The sequence below is a fragment of the Chionomys nivalis genome, chromosome 13 (assembly GCF_950005125.1).
Source record: "Chionomys nivalis chromosome 13, mChiNiv1.1, whole genome shotgun sequence".
NCBI lineage: Eukaryota > Metazoa > Chordata > Mammalia > Rodentia > Cricetidae > Chionomys > Chionomys nivalis.
The window spans coordinates 49,871,613-49,892,665 of NC_080098.1; the positions used below are offsets into that span (position 1 = coordinate 49,871,613).

Consider the following 21,053-nt stretch of genomic DNA (forward strand, 5'->3'; position numbering starts at 1 on the left):
GCTATATTAGCTATGCAAATGTGAATATACAGACAAGATTGCATGTACTCATGGGTACATACATGTTTTTGTAAAATTTTATCTGTAAGCACACAAATCTTATTTGAAGAAACAGTAGTTTCTCTCATAAAAATTCTATTCCATTGCCCATTTAAAAGTTTTCTGAAGCTACATAAAGTACAAAGTTTGCAAACAAGAAGTCATTCCAATTCATCCTGAACCCCATGTGAACCTCTGGTTGGGGCCTGAGTTTCCTTTGTGGCAATCTCTGGCCACCCCACTGAGAACAGCCTAGGCTGTGGCTTGGTGTAGACAGGGTGTAGAAAGAAGAGGCACTGAGAAGGTCATGGCTGACTGAGTACACTACTGAGATCAGAGAGACCATACCTCATTTTGCTCACCAAGCCTTGCCAAGACCAACACAATTTAACTGCAGGTACTCACAATCCAGCAGGCATGTTTAAAAGAATCCCAAGCTTGAAAGAGGACAATTCACAATGTGCATTTTTTAGGAGGGGTACTGTCTTTTGATAAGTATTTATAAGTATGTGCTTAAAGTACTGTTCAAAGAATTTTCTTATTTTCACGACATTTCAACAGAAAGATAACTTAAATCCATAAACCCTTGTTTAAGAGTTTCTTAACTTTGGTATTGTTGACCTTAGGAACAGATAACTCCTTTTGGAAGACTATCCTTTATATCCCCAAGGAGACAAAACCACCACCTTAGTCAAACAAAGATCCCTGCTCAATAAATCCCAAGCAATCAAAACAAATTTACATATAAAAGCTACCTCACTGCTGTTTTATGTCGTTCCATTCATTTTATGCACTAATCAATCTCTCAGAGAGCTGATGAACATGAAATCTTTAAATTATGACCTATACAAGGGTAAATTTTCATCTCTAAATTAGTGTGACTCAGTCTGACCCAGGGAGAAGGGTGGCAGCTGAGAGTACACATTTGGGAACCATCCATTTCAAGTCTGGAGACTGGCTGAGAGAACCAAGAGGGAAGTGAACAATAAAACAAATGATCCACAAACCAAGTTCATTGACACTGGCCCACTTAGGGTCAGACAGACAGGAGAAAGGTCTACAAAGCCTGTGTCTAGGGAGTGCCCCAAACACTTCTATGTAATGGAAAAAAAAAAAAAAAAACAGATGGTGAAGTGACCACAGGTACAGCAGCCCAAAGGTGACTCAGGCCTGAATCAGACAGCTTCTTTTTTTTTGGTTTTTCGAGACAGGGTTTCTCTGTAGCTTTGGAGCCTGTCCTGGAACTCCCTTTGTAGACCAGGCTGGCCTCGAACTCACAGAGATCCGCCTGCCTCTGCCTCCCAAGTGCTGGAATTAAAGGCGTGCGCCACCACTGCCCAGCTTAGCTTCTGAGGAGTTTGGAAAAGCTCCTGGAGAGGACAGGGCTAAAGACAGGATGAAACCAGAAGAGCCTTTTAAGTATCTTCAAGGTCCTGGACTCTATGCCTATTATCATTGTGTGTGGATAGGGAAAGACTAACAGTCTAGAATAGAAATATCTCGAGATAATATGCATAGACACTTTTCTGAAAGCTTTTTCTACAAGGTACTTAAGCGGGTGATTGTGGTGATATTTTGTCTGTGCTATAACAAATAAAGCTTGCCTGAAGATCAGAGAAGCAGAGCAGCTAGCCACTAGTTCTTACCTCTACTGAATTCTCAGACCAAAGGGGTGATCCTTTGACTAAATGCCATGTGCTCCTGTCTTCTCCAGCCTTATATCCTCCCTCTGTCCAGCCATATCCCCTTCTGTCTCCATTTTCCTAATATTGGGAATAAAGGTGTGAGCCACTACTGCTTGGCTTTGTTTCTTTATTAGACTAGATCTATCTTTTGTAGCCCAGGGTAGCCTTGAATTCACAGAAATCCACCTGCCTCTGCTTTCTGATTGCTGGATTATAGGTATGTGCCACCACTGCCTGGCCTCTATGGTTAACTAGAGGCTAGCTCTGCAATCTGATCTTCAGGCAAGCTTTATTTGTTACAGCACAGGTGATGGTTTCCAGAATGAAGAGAAAGTAACATATTTGCATGCTGATAGGGAAGACCTAGTGAGGAGGGAGAAACTGAACTGGGAGAATTGAAAACCATTGTCACCAGAGGGTCAAGGAGGGAGCTGGGATAGGAAGAAGGCTCTGCAGACAGTTCGTTTCTAGGCATCTGAAAAGGCAGAGAGAATACACACATGCAGGCATTCTGTACACAAAAGGTGACTGAAGGCTTCTATTTGGTTTTGAAATCTAAAACACTCTCTTTCCCTAGTACATAATTTCTCTGCATTGTGAGTACTGTATTTCTCAAACACTCTTAATTAAGCAGCTCTTCTGTATATAGTCCAGCAGGCACAGAGTAGTGAAGTCATTTACACACTGTACTACAGGACGTCACTATGCTCTTTCACTTTTTGTCTAGTACTACCGGGGTTGGCCTGACTCTACCAATCTGATTGCACCAATTTTTATTCCAGAGGGACAGCCTACTTGTGTTGGCCCAAAGAATTTTCTATCCTTTCATGTGGCTGAGAGAGCAGCTGCAGCCCAGGCAGGAACTGTATGAATTTTCCTTGGGTCTTTCTCAAAGAGAATTAAAAGAGACGCATTTTCTTCTACACTGAAGGAAACAAAGGTGTTGGTGACACTAGCTTTGGCTTCATAGAAACAGATATCTTGGAAAAATTAGACCAAGATTAAAACTACACAAACACACACACACACACACACATGCACGTGCACACACACATACACACACACACGCACACAAAGAGATAAAGAAAAACAAGCCAGCAGATAATACTCAAGTTTCTGGCTCTAACTAACCTTAATGCCATTGTTATACTTGAAAAACGTGCATATAAACCTGTTTGATATACTTAATTAGTTATTTTCCATAAACCTAACATGAGTTTTTGTATTTCTAAAGCCAGAGTCTTAGAAAGATCAGAAGTCCAAACTTGATGAGCAATTCCATCTGGTCCATCCCTTGAGCATTTTTCCTTTGGGATTCCTGCCATTGCTATAAGGTGCCATTCTTGTCCCCACATTTCTTTCTTCCACATCTCTACTAAAAATCCATATTTTCTAAATAAAAATTTAGCTACAATACTCTTTCTTGAGTGGCCAAAGAGGCAGAATAGTCCCATGTGGTCTGCCACATTTCTTCTCTCCAGTGTCTCTTCCTTATTATATGCCTTAACAACTGTGCCAAGTGCATAGATGTGCCAGCCATGTCTTTGTTTGCAGACATCTCGGCAAGAAAGTCTCTCTTCTAGACATGCCCTTCTACTGGCAGGAAAATTTGTGTCCACACTGTGCGTCTTACCACTGGACACCTCTGTTATCATCTCTGCGGGTATCCCAAACTCTCCCACAAGGGGTAGAGTTGCTCCTACTTCACCCTCCTCAGCCCTTGAAAAAATTATATACCATCAAGCTTTAGTTTTCTTGTCCCAACTGCAAGGTTTTAATGACAAGCATTATATTGGTCACTTAGACTGGTGTCTGGCATGGTCTGTAACACATGATAGGTGTTCAGTCCCCCTTCCCTTAGCAAGGAGAGAAAAGATGCATGTCCATTCAGTGGTTTAAATAGTAAGAAATCTCTTTATAAAAACAATATACAGTGAGCCTGATTATTTCTTCTGTGAATTCTCAGGCATGCTTAAACTCTGAATGGGATACACTTGTTTCTCAAGGCCATACTTCAAATCAATGGAGGGTCACTGAGGTCAGGTAATAACAAAGAAATTCCCTGGCTATATCAGGCAGCTTGTGTCCATATTGAACACACATAAATTTATTGTCTGCCTTCCCATGTTTGGAAATCTCTACACAGAGCCCCCCGCCCCCAGAATGTAAGAATCTGGGGACAATCTAACACGAAGGAGTTCTTCCTCATAAGCAGATTCAATATACCTAAGAGTTGAAAGTTCCTGGGATTAATATAGAGAGATAAATATCATCTTGTGGAATCAAGTCATTTTTTCAGGAATGACATTAGCATTAAACAAATGACTTACCACATACCATTTTATATTTTTGGCTTATATTAGAATTCATATAGCTATTTCAAATAATGACAGTGTTTATATATTTAGTTGACAGTGTTCAAACTTAAAATTCTTTGATTAAAATTTTATTTTATTTTTTATCAGCTTCCATCTCACTTCGGAAGTGTAGTGACAATAAGAAACAAAGCAGGGCCACTTTATGTGAATTTCATGTTCAAAGTAACTGTAAAGAAATAGCATTGGCTTACAGCCATCCCAGCATGAAGACTGCAAAGTAAGAAAATCTTCAAAAGACCTTTGATTCAAATTCTTCATCTGATAGGAAATTAGGACAAATGTCTATAAAATGGCAACTGTGTCTCCTTCCACAATAATCTTCAATAATCTTCCTTAGCTCTTTTGGTATGGTTTTATTGTTCTTTCCTGTCACAGAGAAGCAAATACATGCAAAATCCTGATGGCAAATGAGTATAGAGGGAATTTATTCTCCCAAGGAAAACAAGCAACATTGTATCTTCTCTAGTTACTGTTGCTAGTGAGTTTACTGGGACTTTGAGTTTTTAAAGGATGGCTTGATTCTAAGAGCAAGAAAAAACAGAAATAAAGGCTGACTACTAAGTATCATGTGTAGGTAGGTAAACTGATCGAGAGAGAGAGAGAGAGAGAGAGAGAGAGAGAGAGAGAGAGAGAGAGAGAGAGAGAATGTATGTGTAAATAAGCAGAGAACAAAACACAATGAAGGTACTTTTTGACATTTCTACTTGTCACATGGTCTTTTTCTTATGAGATCATCTAGCACTTCTTGAGGTACCCAATTCTTTGGGCTTCCAATTCAAAGGCCAAAGGAGAGAGGAATGTACAGGATGGTGCATATAGGTCTGGCATAAGCAGTAACAGGCGCTACAACAAGCGAGTAAAAGGGAAGACTCTATTTTAAAAAATAACTAAGGAGCAAACAAAATAAAACAAAATATCTGTAAATGTTTTTAGGGCATGCCACCATTTTGCCATGCAATGGTTTGAATGCAAACCATCATACACTACCTCATGTGTTAAACACTTTGTTCTCAGCTGATGGCGCTATTTTTGGAGGTGGTGGGAACTTTGGGAGGTAGAAACTAGCTGGAGGAAATAGGTCACTGGAGCTGTTTCCCTAGTGGCTCTATCTTGCACTGCCCCTTTCCTATGCCTCCACTCTGCTGTCTGCTTCTGCCACCCCCCACTTGTGCCTGAAAACAAGCAATCATGAAATGAACACCCGAAATCATGAACCAAAATAAATCTTCCCATTTAAATTGTTGCCTCGGATATTTTAGTCACAGATATAAAAAGGCTAAGTAATACAGAACATAATATACAAGAAAACAAATGTTCTCCCTCCCTCCTTCTTACCCAGTCTATGAACCTAGGATTGAATTTTAGAGTCTGAACACAACTCTTCCAGCTGGTAATTTATTTGCATAAAAGCAATGTCTGTGATTTGGAAAACCTAAATATCCCTGAAACAAATCTCATATGGGGGAAACGAAGTATAACAGAAGTGATAGGCCACACCTGTACTATAATTTATCCCCCTCTCAAATTCATGATCTCTTCTTTAATTATTATTGTTGCATTTATATACATATATGTGTATACATATGTATATATAAACTACTGAGTTCATTTAGCATGGCTCTTAAGTATAAAATATCCAAGACTGCTTCGAATTGAACCGCCTTCAGGGAAAGCTTGTCTCTACAGGAAACTAATACTCCCTCTCTCAGTAGCCACTGACCACTTCATCTAGGGGAGAGACCATGTGGAATCTCCCAACTGGTGTCATTATATTGGTGTTGTTTGGGCAACACTACTGTTGAGAGTTCACTTCCTTGTCTGTACCCCCACAAGTTAGTAATCCGCAGGTACACTCTGCTTTAGCAATTTTTGTTCTATTTTAGCATTAAAAAATTCTGTCAGGTGACTGGATGAAGACTCTAGAATCGAAAATTGTTTTATTGTCACAAAAATTAATTTACCATTAAAATAAATTATTAAACAGCAAAAATTATCAATCATTAGAATAAACACACATCAAGAATATCTGCAAAACAATACCTAAAAGTTAAATATGCCTCACACACACAGCAGAAGCACAGATAGGCACAGATAGTATTTTTAGCACGATATACATTCACTACTTCTAACATCGTAACTCTCTAACTACCAATAAAGAAGCTCTCAAAGCTTCATGCTTTACCCAGGCAAAACAAATTAAATAAACTATTTATTCTGTTATTTATTTCCCTATTTATTATTTCTATTTATTGGTTTGTGTTTAATTGATTTTTGTGATACTAGTAGCAGAACCCAGGGCCTTGAGTATGATAAGCAAATACTACCACTGCAATATATTCCAACCTATATCATTCTGCTTTACTATTATTGAATTTTAAGTTGTGAGGAGACACAAGTTGAATCTTTATCTCTAGGTGGGAACCTAGCAGTGGTCATGGCAGTAAGGCTAATGTGCTAATAGCTTCACTTACACTATTTCCTTTAATGCCCATAACAACCCTAAGTGAAGTCTATCATCATCCAATTTCACAGATGAGTAAACCATAACTCACAGAGGTTGAGAAATGAATATAAAGTCACACCTTTAATAAGAAGCAGGACCTGACTGAAACTGCGCAGAAGACTAGGCTTGTATCTCCACCTGAGGCAGCTACAAGGAGGAGCAGCTAAGGGTGTGGATCAGTGGTAGAGCAAGTGCTAGCAATATTTGAAGCCCAGGGTTCTAGTCTCAGCACACAAGAAATGGTAGATGAGGGTAACGTTTCATAGCAAACACTGAAAAAGAAACCTTAGACTCTAAATTCTAAAAAGAAAGCCCAATATGCATTTTATTTCAAAAGGCAATGTCAAATAGCAGTGTACAAGTGAAGGGGAAATGGGTAAAAATAGGTGAAGAACTCTAGTTAGGGAGAGGGAAGAAGATACATACTGAAGAAGGAGGTGGGAGGGTAAAACAACAGTAAAGATTTCTGAAAAAGTCATAAGGAATCATACTATTAAACACACACACACACACAACACCTATATAGTTTAAATAAAATTTTCCCACCTTGGTTGACTGATTCCCTCAAGAGCCACAGGGCATATAACAACAATAATTAAAAACAACACCAGGCAAGAGAAGCCCTCTTTTGAACTGTTTGTAATGATTGTTCAAGAAACTCTGGGCCATTTATAAGCTGCTGTTATAGCCCTTGGTTGTCCTACAGAGGTAGAAGGTAAGTTCCTATTGCTTAAGAAAGCATGACCTTCAAACACAGAACCCAGAGGTCCCTAGGCTGTAACTGACCTAAAAACCACCTCCCAGAGGACAGGCTTTCATGGTAGTAGAAGGCACCATGCAAGCTTCTAAAGGAAGGAAACAAACAGAAGCCCTACTCAGCTATGACACGCATGAACCACAATAATGACCAGCAGGGTACAATAATCCTAAAAGTAAGGTAGCAACAAGAATACCTTGGCATTAAGTAACAGCTCTCTAATCGAACTTATGAGCCCTCAATAAGAGGGAAATCATGCCTGGTAATGGAAACCCAGGCAATTAACCAGGGCTAGTGAAGTCATAGATATTAGAGGAAAATCTGCAAGTACTACCTTTATTAATTAGAATAATACCTGACTATATTCTAAATATTTATCCTTATATCCATAGGTAAGTGCAGTTCTCACCCTTCATCAAAGAAATTTCTCTTTGTAACAGACAGTAATCATTATAGAAAAACACAACATATCAAAATGCATAGTTGTAGAGCCCAATCCCAAAGGAAGCATCTACAACAGAACTCTTGCACCTAAGGCTCAGGAATTATTACAAATGAGAGGACAAAAGATTATTAGGGCAAAAGGAACTGGAAGTTTTCTGTGAGATTGTGTCTCCTAAAAAATCAAAAACTATATCCATGAAGTCTCACACACACGGCTGTCTAAATATTACTAGAACAAAAATGGCACCAGCGTACATGATAATGTGGGAAAAGGAATGCCCATGAGGCCTCAGCCCTACACAGAGAACTACAAGCAACCAAGGAATACGGAGAGCTGGAGAAAGTCTTCCCTTGGGAAAAGCACACAACTGGTTATCCAAAACACATAGTCAATCCTAAAAATATGCTCATACAAGAAACATTACATGGAATGAGCAGGCTGTATTTATATACAACAATTAAAGAAAAAAAGCCAAAATTTTGAAAGAACAGGGGGCAGGAAGTGTAAGTTGATGTAATTATAGTCTCAAAAACAATTTTTAAACATATATAGCTAGTAATTTAAATCATAACCATAGACCTGAGATACAGTTGCATGATAGTGTTTCCATTAGCATGTGTGAGGCCCTAGAGTCCATACCTAGCACTGCACAAATTAATGTATATCTATATACTTCTCAATTGTATATCTAAAAGGCAAAGTGGATATTTCTTTTTGCTTTTTCATTGTGTTTTAAAAATAAAGCCTTATGTTCTGCACAAATGAGTTTCACAGGACCATTAAAAATAGTATATGAATGGTTATAAACAATATTCAGAATTTCCTAAATGATCTTTCATAGATAATTTTGTTATTTGTCCATTATTCTTTAATTGTTTTGTTTTCTACTTTCCTAGTTCAGATAGAATTGGCTTACTTGTCACAATCCCCCGTACAAATGGCTTTTCCTACATTGAAAGTAATTCTCCAACACCACTTCCATTTTTATCTTTTCAGAATTCATAAATGTCTCCTGACTACACTAATACAGTGAATCCTGTAGTCATGGATTTTGTTGTCTTCATTCCTTACTGTCCTACTCAAGAGTAACTAGAATCCCACTATAGAGCTGAGTCTTACAGAGTTTTACCTTGAAAGTAGATAAGAAACTAACACCCTTCAAAACATTGCTGAACACGGTAGAAAAGGAATGAAAAGAAAAAAGTAAAAAAGAAAAGAAAAAGCAAGCAAAGAATGCTCACATGTACAAGGTATGTTGTTAAGATCTTTCATATATTCCCTTTTTACCTGCACATGGAACTGATAAGGCATATGACCCTCATAATGTCCCTGTCAGGTATGGTCATTCTTTCCATGTGTAAATGAGGAAACTGACATCTGAATGAATAACTTGTCAGAGACATAAAACTTCCAAGTAGCCTCAGCAAAACTGCCTGGCCATCCTGCAGGAAGATGTGACATCAATTAACAGTTTGGTTTCAAATAAATGTTACGTACAAATTATGAAACTTATGGAGGAAAACACCTTTGATTCAATTAGACAATTGTATAAGTATCATCTTGTTTAGTGGCAGGAAAAATTTTGTTTGATGGTAATAACCACTTGTAGTAAAACAAGGATGGCTTCAGCAGCCTTTCATGACTAAGCAATTATACTGTATCTATCCACAGACAGTAAGATGGGCCAGACAGCACTATAATCCCCAAAGGTTCAAGTCATCTGTGGACTATCACAGGCTACACATACAATGACAAATGAGATGATATCACTTTGTACTCCAACCAGAAAGGCAACGTTAGTAGCCAACAATTAACCACTTATGAACAGGCAAAATGGTTGTTACAATCTAGTAAGGCCCCATGGAACTCCAATAGGAGATTACTTCATCCCCAGATTTCAAAACGGGTAACAACTGTTGTCCCCACCATCACCACCACCACCAGTGAGTTAAGGTTCAAATACTTGTCTATAAAAGAAACCACAAAGCACCTTTGATAAAAGTACAAATAAAGCCGGGTGGTGGTGGCGCACGCCTTTAATCCCAGCGGATCTCTGTGAGTTCGAGGCCAGCCTGGTCTACAAGAGCTAGTTCCAGGACAGGCTCCAAAGCTACAGAGAAACCCTGTCTCGAAAAACCAAAAAAAAAAAAAAAAAAAGTACAAATGAAACATGGAGCTAGTGACACTGTTTTGCATGTTCTTGGTATTACTATACCAGCACGACTGTAATTTGTAAACTGGCGTTCTGAGGAGGATTTTACTCCAGGGTATTACTCACATGGAAAGACAGGGTGCTTTCTAATACTATGCATTGTATCATCTCCTAAAGCACCAAATTGTCATGAATTTTAAAAATTTTTGAAGAAAAACTTTCATTTGTAGGAAACAGCTCACACTTTATTGCTGTAATTTAATGTAGTAAAAGATTATCTGCAACCTGTTTTAATGGTTGTTTACTAGCAAATACAGCGTTTTTTTTTTTGTTTTTTTTTCTTGTTGAAGGTAACAGCTAAAGACAAGGGTTTTATGAATCACCAGGGGACTAAAATGAGAGCTCCATCTTTGAAAGAGTAGGACAAAGTCCTGAAACTACAACTGTGCTGACTGCTTTCCTGACCTAGGTCAGCCATGTGTGGCTTGTATGTATCTATAGAAACAGAGCGGTAAATACCTGCTATAGCTCCACAAAAGATTTCCACACAGTGAAAGTGTTCAAAGAAAAACAGTATCTTAGTTTTGTTTGTTTGTTTGCTTTTAAACAGGGTCTTGTTACGTAGCTTTTGCTGCCTTGGAACTCACTTTGTAGACCAAGCTGACCTTGAACTCACAGAGATATGCCTGCCTCTCCTTCTAGAGGGCAGGGACTAAAGGCATCCAACTCCAAATTCTACTGTTATAAATGGCATTCATATAGCTTCTCCAAGAAGATTTTTCACGTGACATTGTAGGACACTGATTTCTTATGTTCAACTCATCTGCTATTTTCTTGGGCTGACTTTGCTGTGTTTTTGTTATGAGGAACTCTTATGTACTGTAAGATACCCAGCAGAGCCCCAGCATCTACCTACTTAGCAAGTATCAGGCAGTACAGTCAGAAATGTCTTCAGACACTGGACATGTTCCCCTGAGGAACAAAATCATTCTCCTAACCTCTCATTCCCCTAGTGTCACCAAGAGTATGAAACTAATCTTTAAAGCAAAATATCACCAGTATACTTTAGAACCAAACAATGAGAAAATTATTTTAAAATCTAATATAACTTATGCAATTAATTTTGTACAGGAATGGCAGCTTAAAAATTCTGAAGATTGACTTTTGATAATAGACATTTTACAAAAGAGACACTTGGCAACTCAACAAGTACTCAAGACTACCACTAAAAACCACAAGTTCATGAACCTTAAAATGTCACTGAGGTGAATACTGGGTTTAGACAGATATAGATGATTTCTTATGAAGCCCATATTTAGAGGAATGTGCTATATCATTTAAAAATGGCTCAAAATCCAAACAGTGGCAGCACACCATCCATTTGTGGGTAGTCCTAAACTGCTAATTATCTTAAGTACTTTATAAACTGGGTATTGCCTCATGGTTTTTAATGCATTTTATCAGTTTTATTTCTTTTATTGACAGCTTAATGATACCCTAGTCATTTATTTCCAATCACATTTATATTTCATTAAAACAATGCTTTATGGACTAGAGAGATGGTCCAGTGGTTAATAGCAGTTGCTGCTCTTGCACAGGACCCAGGATTCATTTCCAGAACCCACATAGTAGCTCACAAGCGTCTGTAGTTCCATTTCAGCTCCAGAGAATGTGAACTCTGAGGGCACGAGGAATGCAAAGCTGCAAGCCAATGACAGACTACCTCAAACAAAAAGCCGAAGGTGCTTGAGAACCAACAATCACAGTTATACTGTGACTTCCACACATGTGCCAGTTACACATATACCCTCTCTCACATAAATACATTTTTATGCATGCATACATACACTCATACAGATTTTTTAAACTCTTACATACAGATTCCATGCCTGAACAAGGTTCATATGTCCTCCCTCTCCCAGGATCATTTTTCAGCCTGAGTTGACATTTGTTAGACTTAGGATGATGATCTGTGTAAAGGTTTTTCTCTCATAAATTCTGAGAGTATTTTGGGAGAGTTGGCTATTTTCTATTTTTTTCAAGAGAGTTGTAGAATAATTTTAGTTATAAAAATTAGAAAAATACAAATATGAGAGAAACCCACTGCAAGTTTTCTAGATGTTCATTAAATGTTCCTTAAAGGCCTAGACAGTAAATAAATTAGGGTTTTCAGGATACAGGATATGAATATAGCCATAAGTAACATACAAAGTTATGAGAATGATTATATTCCAACTAAACTTTGTTTATATGCATGCGCGCGCGCACACACACACACACAAGTGAAAGAACTGGATGTGGTTCATAAAGCGCAGTTTGCCAAAGTCTGGTCTTTTACATTAAAAAATACCTCTCCCACCAGACCCAAAAAGAGGAACATGGGATGTACTCACTCATATTTGGTTTCTAGCCATGAATAGGGGACGTTGAGCCTATTATGCGTGATCCTAGAGAAGCTAATTAAGAAGATGAACCCAAAGAAAAACATTTAGGCGATGAAAGGAGACAGAGACAGAGACCCACATTGGAGCACCGGACTGAAATCTCAAGGTCCAAATCAAGAGCAGGAGACAGAGCACGAGCAAGGAACTCAGGACCACGAGGGGTACACCCACACACTGAGACAATGGGGATGTTCTATCAGGAACTCACCAAGGCCAGCTGGCCTGGGTCTGAAAAAGCATGGGATAAAACCGGACTTGCTGAACATAATAGACAATGAGGACTACTGAGAACTCAAGAACAATGGCAATGGGTTTTTGATCCTACTGCACGTACTGGCTTTGTGGGAGCCTAGGCAGTTTGGATGCTCACCTTACTAGACCTGGATGGAGGTGGGTGGTCCTTGGACTTCCCACAGGGCAGGGAACCCGGATTATTCTTAAGGCTGACACGGGAGGGGGACTTTATGGGGGAGGGGGAGGGAAATGGGAGGCGGTGGCGGGGAGAAGGCAGAAATCTTTAATAAATAAATAAAAAAATAGCTCTCCCACAACTTTTTCAATCATAAGCCACCATAAAAGGTTATGGTACAGTCAAAAGAGACTGCCATCAGTTTTCAGAGGAAGAAAAACTTATTTCTGACCAAAATACATCAGCCTGAGTTCTAGTAATTGGAGATTTGTGATTGTATCTCAGGTTAGGTTGACATTTTTCACTGCTCCATCTAGCAAAACATGTGTTTCCTGTGGTAGTAGGGTGCAAAGCTAAAATGAAGTCACCTTCAGTGCCATCCTAAACTGTAGCTGCACATATTAAGAGTTTTCAAAGTGCATAATGCTCTTCAAGGTACATCAGACTGAATCATTACTACAAATAGTCTGTGTTAGTTTTAATTATTGCATGTGTGGAACCAATAAAACAACATTCATTAAAAATTCTCCTATAAATTTTTACTGTTTTCTAATTCTGCTATCCTAATTTTAAGTCAGTAAAGTTTTATTGAACTAGGGGATGCTCATTCTTTTTAAAAAAATATTTATCTAATGCCTATTAGCATGATGGTATGTCTTCAGATGGTAGAGCTATAAAAACACGATGTAGTCCTTCTATAAGATAGTTTCAATCTGGCACAAATGACTCCTTAGAAAACAATGCTTAATCTTTAAAAAAATTACTTTCATACTAAATTTATTTTAATTTTAAGTTTTAAAATGTTATGTATATTAGATTTCAGAAGTTTTATCAAAGCTAGTATTAATATAAATTCTATTTTTATTATTTGAATATAGAAATGGGGTTTAAAATGGAATAGTACTGATTTCTGTATATATAATAAAACAATAAACTGGTTTATATTACAAGGTCAAATCTGTCTCCCGAGTACTGGGATTAAAGGCGCTCTCACCATCGTCTAGCTTCTTTAATAATCTTAATGTGGATAACCTTTTGATAATTTTTATAATAGTCTCTGTATATGTCTGTCTGGCTATCTGTGTCTGTGTATATACGCACAGGCAGACACGAGTATGTCATAGCACATGTGTGGAGGTTAGAGGACAATTTCTGAAGGCCAGTTCTCCCTTTCCACTGTGGGCTCTGGTGGATCAAACTCAGGTCTAAAAGTTTCTAAAACAAGAGCCTTCCCCTGCTATTAAGATGCCCAAGATCAAATCTAACAAATATTTAACAGACACCCAAGACATATGTAACTATCTTTGCAGGTCTGAAAACATAAAGGGAATTTCTGGGCATGAAAATAGTGGCTCTAGTTGTAGGAAGCTTAATATAAATGAGGAAAGGAACTCTTTCTTTACCTCTTATAACATTTAAAATTTTTCTTTGAAATTCATAAATATTATCTCTTAAAATTCAGAAAATAATCAATATAGAAGAAAAGCCTTTTTTATAGGGTGCAAATAGAGGATTAGCAGAAGCATAATATTTAAATTGTCTTTTTATTGTATACTCTAAGAATGCTTTTTCCTCTCTTAACCTGACTTAGAGCAATTAACACTTACTTGTTCTGTGTGGTGTAGGAGAAATGGGTCAGATTGAAGAGGAAAAAAATACAGAAACACAACAAAATATACAAGCATGTTTGTGCGAAAAGAGACAGGATTACCCTTGCCAGGAATATCATAAATATTATCTCTTAAAATTCAGAAAATAATCAATATAGAAGAAAAGCCTTTTTTATAGGGTGCAAATAGAGGATTAGCAGAAGCATAATATTTAAATTGTCTTTTTATTGTATACTCTAAGAATGCTTTTTCCTCTCTTAACCTGACTTAGAGCAATTAACACTTACTTGTTCTGTGTGGTGTAGGAGAAATGGGTCAGATTGAAGAGGAAAAAAATACAGAAACACAACAAAATATACAAGCATGTTTGTGCGAAAAGAGACAGGATTACCCTTGCCAGGAATATCCAGAACACAAAACTAATTAAAGAAATGATGAGTATGTGTGTATTCAGAGATGACAGATTGGCAATCATGCCTTAACAACCCATCATGGGAACTGCTAACTTAAGCAATTATAAAATAAAAATATGTGATGCTAAAGACACCTTTATAAGCCTGCCACTTTAATCTTTCTCTATGACTTGTTGGTTTAATTAGGTGAGTATGTAGTCATATAAAATTTCACTGAAATACTTATAAGTATTACTAGTTGTTCGGCAAGAACCAACTTTTAATATTGGGCTTCTTATTTATTCTCAAACTCTAAGACTAAGTGACCATTAAATTTAATAAAATGTTTCTAATTTAGATGACACAAATAAGTTGTACTTTGTAAAGACTGATGTTGTGGGTTCTATTCCCCTCCGAACACACCTGGCATGTTAACATTTCTCATGTTTCACTCGGTCAGAAGAAGGGTGGGAGTACATGTCTTCTCACTGAAAACCTAATGCTGATGGCAGAGAAATGATATGCCAATGATATGTCTCAACGATAACTAAGCTGACACAAGCAAGTACAACTTTCAGGAAAATAAACAAGCAAAACAAATAATGTTTAAGGACTTATTTCAAATTGATTTTCGAACACATTCGAGAAACAACCATTTCTGGTGTCTCTCTAATATAAAGGGAAGATACCTACTTTTCAACTGGTTGAGTCTAGGTAAACAGTAATGAATGACAGAAACCACCAGCAGTTTATTTCTCATTGTTTGCGTTCACACAGTAATTTCCCATACTTGGGTTAAAAACTACTAACGAAAACAGTAAATTTGCACACAGTCCAGCCTTTCACAGAGAATTTAAAAAGTTCTTATAAACTAAAGCCTGATTTATATTTCTTTATCTACCATATTTATAAGAGGAGTAGACATAAACTTTTCAATCTATAGAACATCAACAGACTATACATACACCATTCTCTGTTGCCAAAGTCTAAAGCCCTCCTTTGATAATGTATTCACTCACCTCGTCTAGGACTCTCATGATTGAAGAGAATGCCATTCACTGCAAAGAGATTATAAGCCTCGCGGAAGTTCACAACAATCCAGTAGGCATAGAGTTTGGCTGCACCTGTTGGAATAATTTGTTAAAGATAAAGTTTACTCTATCTAAAGGACTGTGCTTTTCATTCACCTTAGACAAGTAATAACTGACAGAGTATTACTTATAATGCATCAAAATGGCTAATATGAACCACAATCCAAAACAAACATTGTGTGCCAATTAATCATGTGCATTAGAAATAAAATTCCTTCATAACATTAATTCTTTTACCATCTATTTATTCAATTATACTATAGAATATAACAAGTTCATCTTTCTTAGCTCTCTTTCACTGTGTCTGTCTCTGTCTCCCCCACTCCCTCATGTACACATGTGAGTACACGCGTGTGTGCACACACATACACAAACTTTTAGAAAATTAGAAAGAAGATATTTGGGATCTTAATATTGTTTTTAAAATGTTATCGTATATATCTTTCATGAATTTCTTTACAAATGTGGTACATATGTCTGTTTTTTCCTCCTAGGTTTGTACTCAGAGAAATTGTCATGGGGAAAAATAAAAAACAAACAAAACAAAAGCTCATTGCTCCAGCACAATCTCTAAACAGCTTAGAAAAAGAGTCATATTGGGTCTAATTTCCATTTGAAGTGATCTGTGTAGAAAGGTTGGATGAACAGAGATTGGTGAATGAGGTGCTAATCCACCTGGAGGCGATGGCAATAATGCATACAGTATGTTTCCCAACAAGTCCAGCCACTTTAGTCTATAAATGGCAATCTCACACCCAAATGACCAGGTATGACACATATACAGAATGAAAGCAGAAACATCCCCACAGCTGCAGAGAGCTTTATATACGGCTGGGCACAAGTGTCCTTACCATATGGTGACCTCGGATAGAAAGGTGTGGTCTCTTTCTGGGGTATTTCCTGCACTTTTCCATATAGTTCACTTGTTGAGGCCTGGTAGAACTTCACAGAATTTATAAGGCCACAAGTCTTAATTGCATCCAGAAGCCTCAAGGTGCCAATTCCATCAACATCTGCAGTGTACTCTGCTAAGTCAAAGGAAATCTGCAAAGAGAAGGTGGAGATGAGTGCACTGAAGGCCATCAGTGAGGGATGCTGGCAAGGGTGACAAGCACAACAGTTTTACAACCTGGGATTTTATGCTAGTAGGAAGAAAGTGAGTGTTATTTTGTAACAGAATTTCCAATGTGGATATCATCTACTTCCAGTATCAAATAGCTGAAGACTACGTCAATATCTATTCAGCAGTTGTGATAAACATTCTAACACTCTTGTTTTCCTCAGCATTAGCTGGATCCCTGGGAATCTTTGCATGATGGGGTAATGCACTATCCTTCAAAAGGTATTCATTAAAAATTCAGCTTAAACCAAATTCTTGTGGGGAAGGGTCAGAAAAGTCATGGTTTAAATGAGCCCCAGTGGATGCATCAAAGGCTGAGAACATGTACTTTTTACCATAGCTTACTTTTTTTTTTTTTTTTTTTTTGGTTTTTTGAGACAGGGTTTCTCTGTGGCTTTGGAGCTTGTCCTGGAACTAGCTCTTGTAGACCAGGCTGGCCTCGAACTCACAGAGATCCGCCTGCCTCTGCCTCCCCAGTGTTGGGATTAAAGGTGGGTGCCACCACCATCTGGCCATAGCTTTTTGCTTTTTGTTTTGAAAAACAGGGCACAAGAATAATGGTGGTATCTAAAAAGTATATGATTTTATTTATTTAACTGTACAGTAACAGTGGATGTAACAAAATGCTAATGTTTATACAAACTAGTTTCAAGGAGGGTACTGAGATATAATTCAACATATTCCAACTTTTCAAAATGCTTTTTAAAAAGAAAGAGTTTTGTTCTTAGTTAGGTTTGTATTTCTGTGGTAAAGAATGATGTGGAATGTCCTTTTTTTTTTTTTTTTTTTGGTTTTTTTTCGAGACAGGGTTTCTCTGTAGCTTTGGTGCCTGTCCTGGAACTAGCTCTTGTAGACCAGGCTGGCCTCGAACTCACAGAGATCCGCCTGCCTCTGCCTCCCAAGTGCTGGGATTAAAGGCGTGCGCCACCACCGCCCGGCCAGAATGTCCTTTTGTATATGTGTTGCTTTTATCGGTTGATGAATAAAACTGTTTTGGCCACTGGCTTAGCAGAATAAAGTCAGGTGGGAAATCTGAACAGAGATATATAGAGTAGACAGAATCAAAGAGATGCCAGTAAGCTGCCAAAGGAGAAAGTTGCCAAAGCATTACTGGTAAGCCACAGCCTCGTGGTGAAACATAGATTAATATAAATGGGTTCATTTAAGATGTAAGAGCTAGTTAGGAATACACTTGAGTCATTGGTCAAACAGTGTTATAGTCAATATAGTTCTACGTGATTATTTGGGTCTGGACAGTGGGAAATAAAAGTACAGTCTGTCTACAAAAGAACATAAGTAAAAAAAAAAAAAACCTGGGAAGGAAAGAATTTATTTGGTTTATACATCCCAATCACAGTCTATCACAGAGGAAAGACAGGTAAGGAATTCAAGGCTGGAACCTAGAAGTGGGAACTAAAGCAGAAGCCACAAAGTAACACTGTTTACTGGCTTGATGTCTATGTCTTACTCACCCGACTTTCTTATAGAACCCAGGATCAAAAGCTCAGGGTTGGCACTGCCCACGGTGGGCTAGTCTCACCCACATCAATCATTAATCAAGTAAATAACACTACTGATCTGCCTATAACCAATACAATGGAGGCATTTTCTCAATTTGGGTTCCTTTCTAAGAGAACTTTAGTTTGCATCAAGCTGACAAAAGAACTACCCAGGACCATGCGATTTCTAGGCTTGTTTCTTAAATAACTTCTATAAATGATAAGTAAATGAACCTTATTTTAAACCTTTTAGAATGATGAGGTTGTAAACCTTATCACTGCCATATCATTGTAGTATGAATCACCTTAGTCTTCATGTGAAAAACCTCTCAAAAGGGTAAGACCATTCATTATTTCTTGGCCACTGAATATCCCCTGAACAGAAGTCATGGTTTGTATATGGGTGTATGGCACTGTCAAAAGCTAATCACTTGTTCAATAAGAACTCAACCTTCTACATCCATATCATCTGTGGCTATATGTAAAGTTAGCGGGTAGTCAGAAAATTAAAAAGAAAAACTGTGTATTTCATTCACAACGTTTAAAAAGCTACAAATGGAAAAATAAGACCATTTTAGACCCTAACCCATTGTGTGTGTGTGTGTACATGCATGTGTGTGATGGATAAAAACATGTATGAATGTAGACATCAGACAGAGTCATAAGGAGATGTTATGTCTTCATTTATGGCTACACACCTTATTCTCTGAAGCAAGGTACATCTTAAACTCATGTTTTGAACTGTCCCTACTGGGCTCAAGTTCCCAAAATAAGGATCTGTTGATCCTAATTGCCCAATACTAGTCTTACAGGTAGACATGACCATACTTAGATTTTATAAAGGTGCATGAGATTTGAACTTAGGTCCTCTTGCTTGCAAAGCATATCCTCTTACAAACTGAGCTATTATTCCAGTATTTTATTGTATTTTGACAAGGGTCTCACTATATAGACCTGATTGACTTGTTTACCAGGCTAGCCCTAAATTAACAGAAATCCACCTGACCCTGTCTCCAAGTGCTGAGATTAAAAGTATGCGCCACCATTCCTAGCCCATTTTATTCTTTTTAAATAACACTTTATAGAGATACATAAATTGCACTATAAAATGGTTTACAGAGTTACTATAAAACGTTCCATTTTAAAGTTTACAATTTACTGGTTTTCATAATTCACAGCATTGTGCAATCATCATTACCATTTTACTTCAGAACATTCTTATAACTCCCAAAACACTCTGCAGCTATCAGTAGTCATTTCCAAGCTCCCAGCTCCCACTCAGACCTGGACAATCACTGATCACTCTTCTTTTCCTTTATCCATTTACCTACTGTAAACATTTCCTAAGAATGAGACTACCTAATATGTGGGCTTCTGCAACTAGTTTCCATCTCTCTTAGATACAGTTACCTAGGTATACAGGTGCTGGAACAAGTGTTAAAACCATGTTTAATGATTTCAAAGTTGCCACTCCATTTCACAGTCTCCTCATTCACTAATACAGATAAGGGTTCTGATCTCTCCACATCCTAACCAGCAATTTTTGTGGTCTTAGTTCATAGTTATACTTGTGGTCTAAAGTCTTTTCTCACTGTGCTCTTGATAAACATTTTTCTCGGACTACAGACACTATAGTCTCATATACTTAATGAGCATCAGTGAAGGTTAAATCCTTTGCCCCTTTTTTTTTTAAAGATGCACTCCTCACTGGACTGTGCACAAGTCCCCTGCCAGATACTTAACTTGAAAACTCTTCACATCCTGAGGGTTTCCTTCTCATCATTTTAAACAGCAGCTTATGAAAAAAAATGTTTAATTTATTCATTTTCCTTTGTTATGTATGCTTTTTGTGTTATATTTTGAATAAGGTAAAATTAATATATACTCATATATTATATCCTATGTTTATAAATTGGTCCCTTACATTTATTTTTATGATTATTTTGAATTAATTTTGTGTTTAATTATGGGTCCAACTTCATTATTTGCAGATGGAAATCTAATTGTCCCAAGACCATATTTTTGAAAAGGTTATTATACTTCTGTTGAATGGTCTGGACACAGAGTGTTTTGTTCTCAGGAAAAATCACGGTCCTATGTTGATTGGAACATATACTGAAAAGGCCTCAGGACAGGAGTGTCAACAGCTTTATTGAAACAATAACAGTCTTATTTAAGTCCACAGTGTTGGGCAGATATCATTCTAAGCAGTTTGAATGAACACATGACTCAGATGGAAGAACAGGTAAGCATTTCATCTGAAACAGAGAGCGAACAGAAAGTACAGAGTCATATGGTAAATGTAACACGGAGAACACTGCACATGTGTCCTACTCTCAATAAACCAAGTGTCCCTGTAGATTCTGTAGTACAGGAAGGAAACTGTTCGACGTGACAGAAGCAGTGGGACACCATTCTTAGGACATACTCATGGAAAAGTATCCACTGAGCTTAAGATGATGGCAGCACATGCAGCAGAGGATGATGGGGGAGGATGGCTGCCTGTCAGCAATTTAAAAATATTTTTAC

General features: G+C 37.7%; 1 protein-coding gene across 1 annotated transcript in view; it reads right to left on the reverse strand.

The window, feature by feature from the left end:
• The window catches only part of Gmds (GDP-mannose 4,6-dehydratase), a 512,310-nt gene that overhangs the window by 279,866 nt on the left and 211,391 nt on the right, over positions 1-21,053 (reverse strand). The window contains exons 5-6 of the mRNA XM_057787721.1: positions 16,757-16,949; positions 15,834-15,938 (exon numbers count right to left, since the gene is read on the reverse strand). Of these exons, the coding sequence (XP_057643704.1) occupies positions 15,834-15,938; positions 16,757-16,949 (298 nt within the window). The remainder of the gene's footprint in view (positions 1-15,833; positions 15,939-16,756; positions 16,950-21,053) is intronic.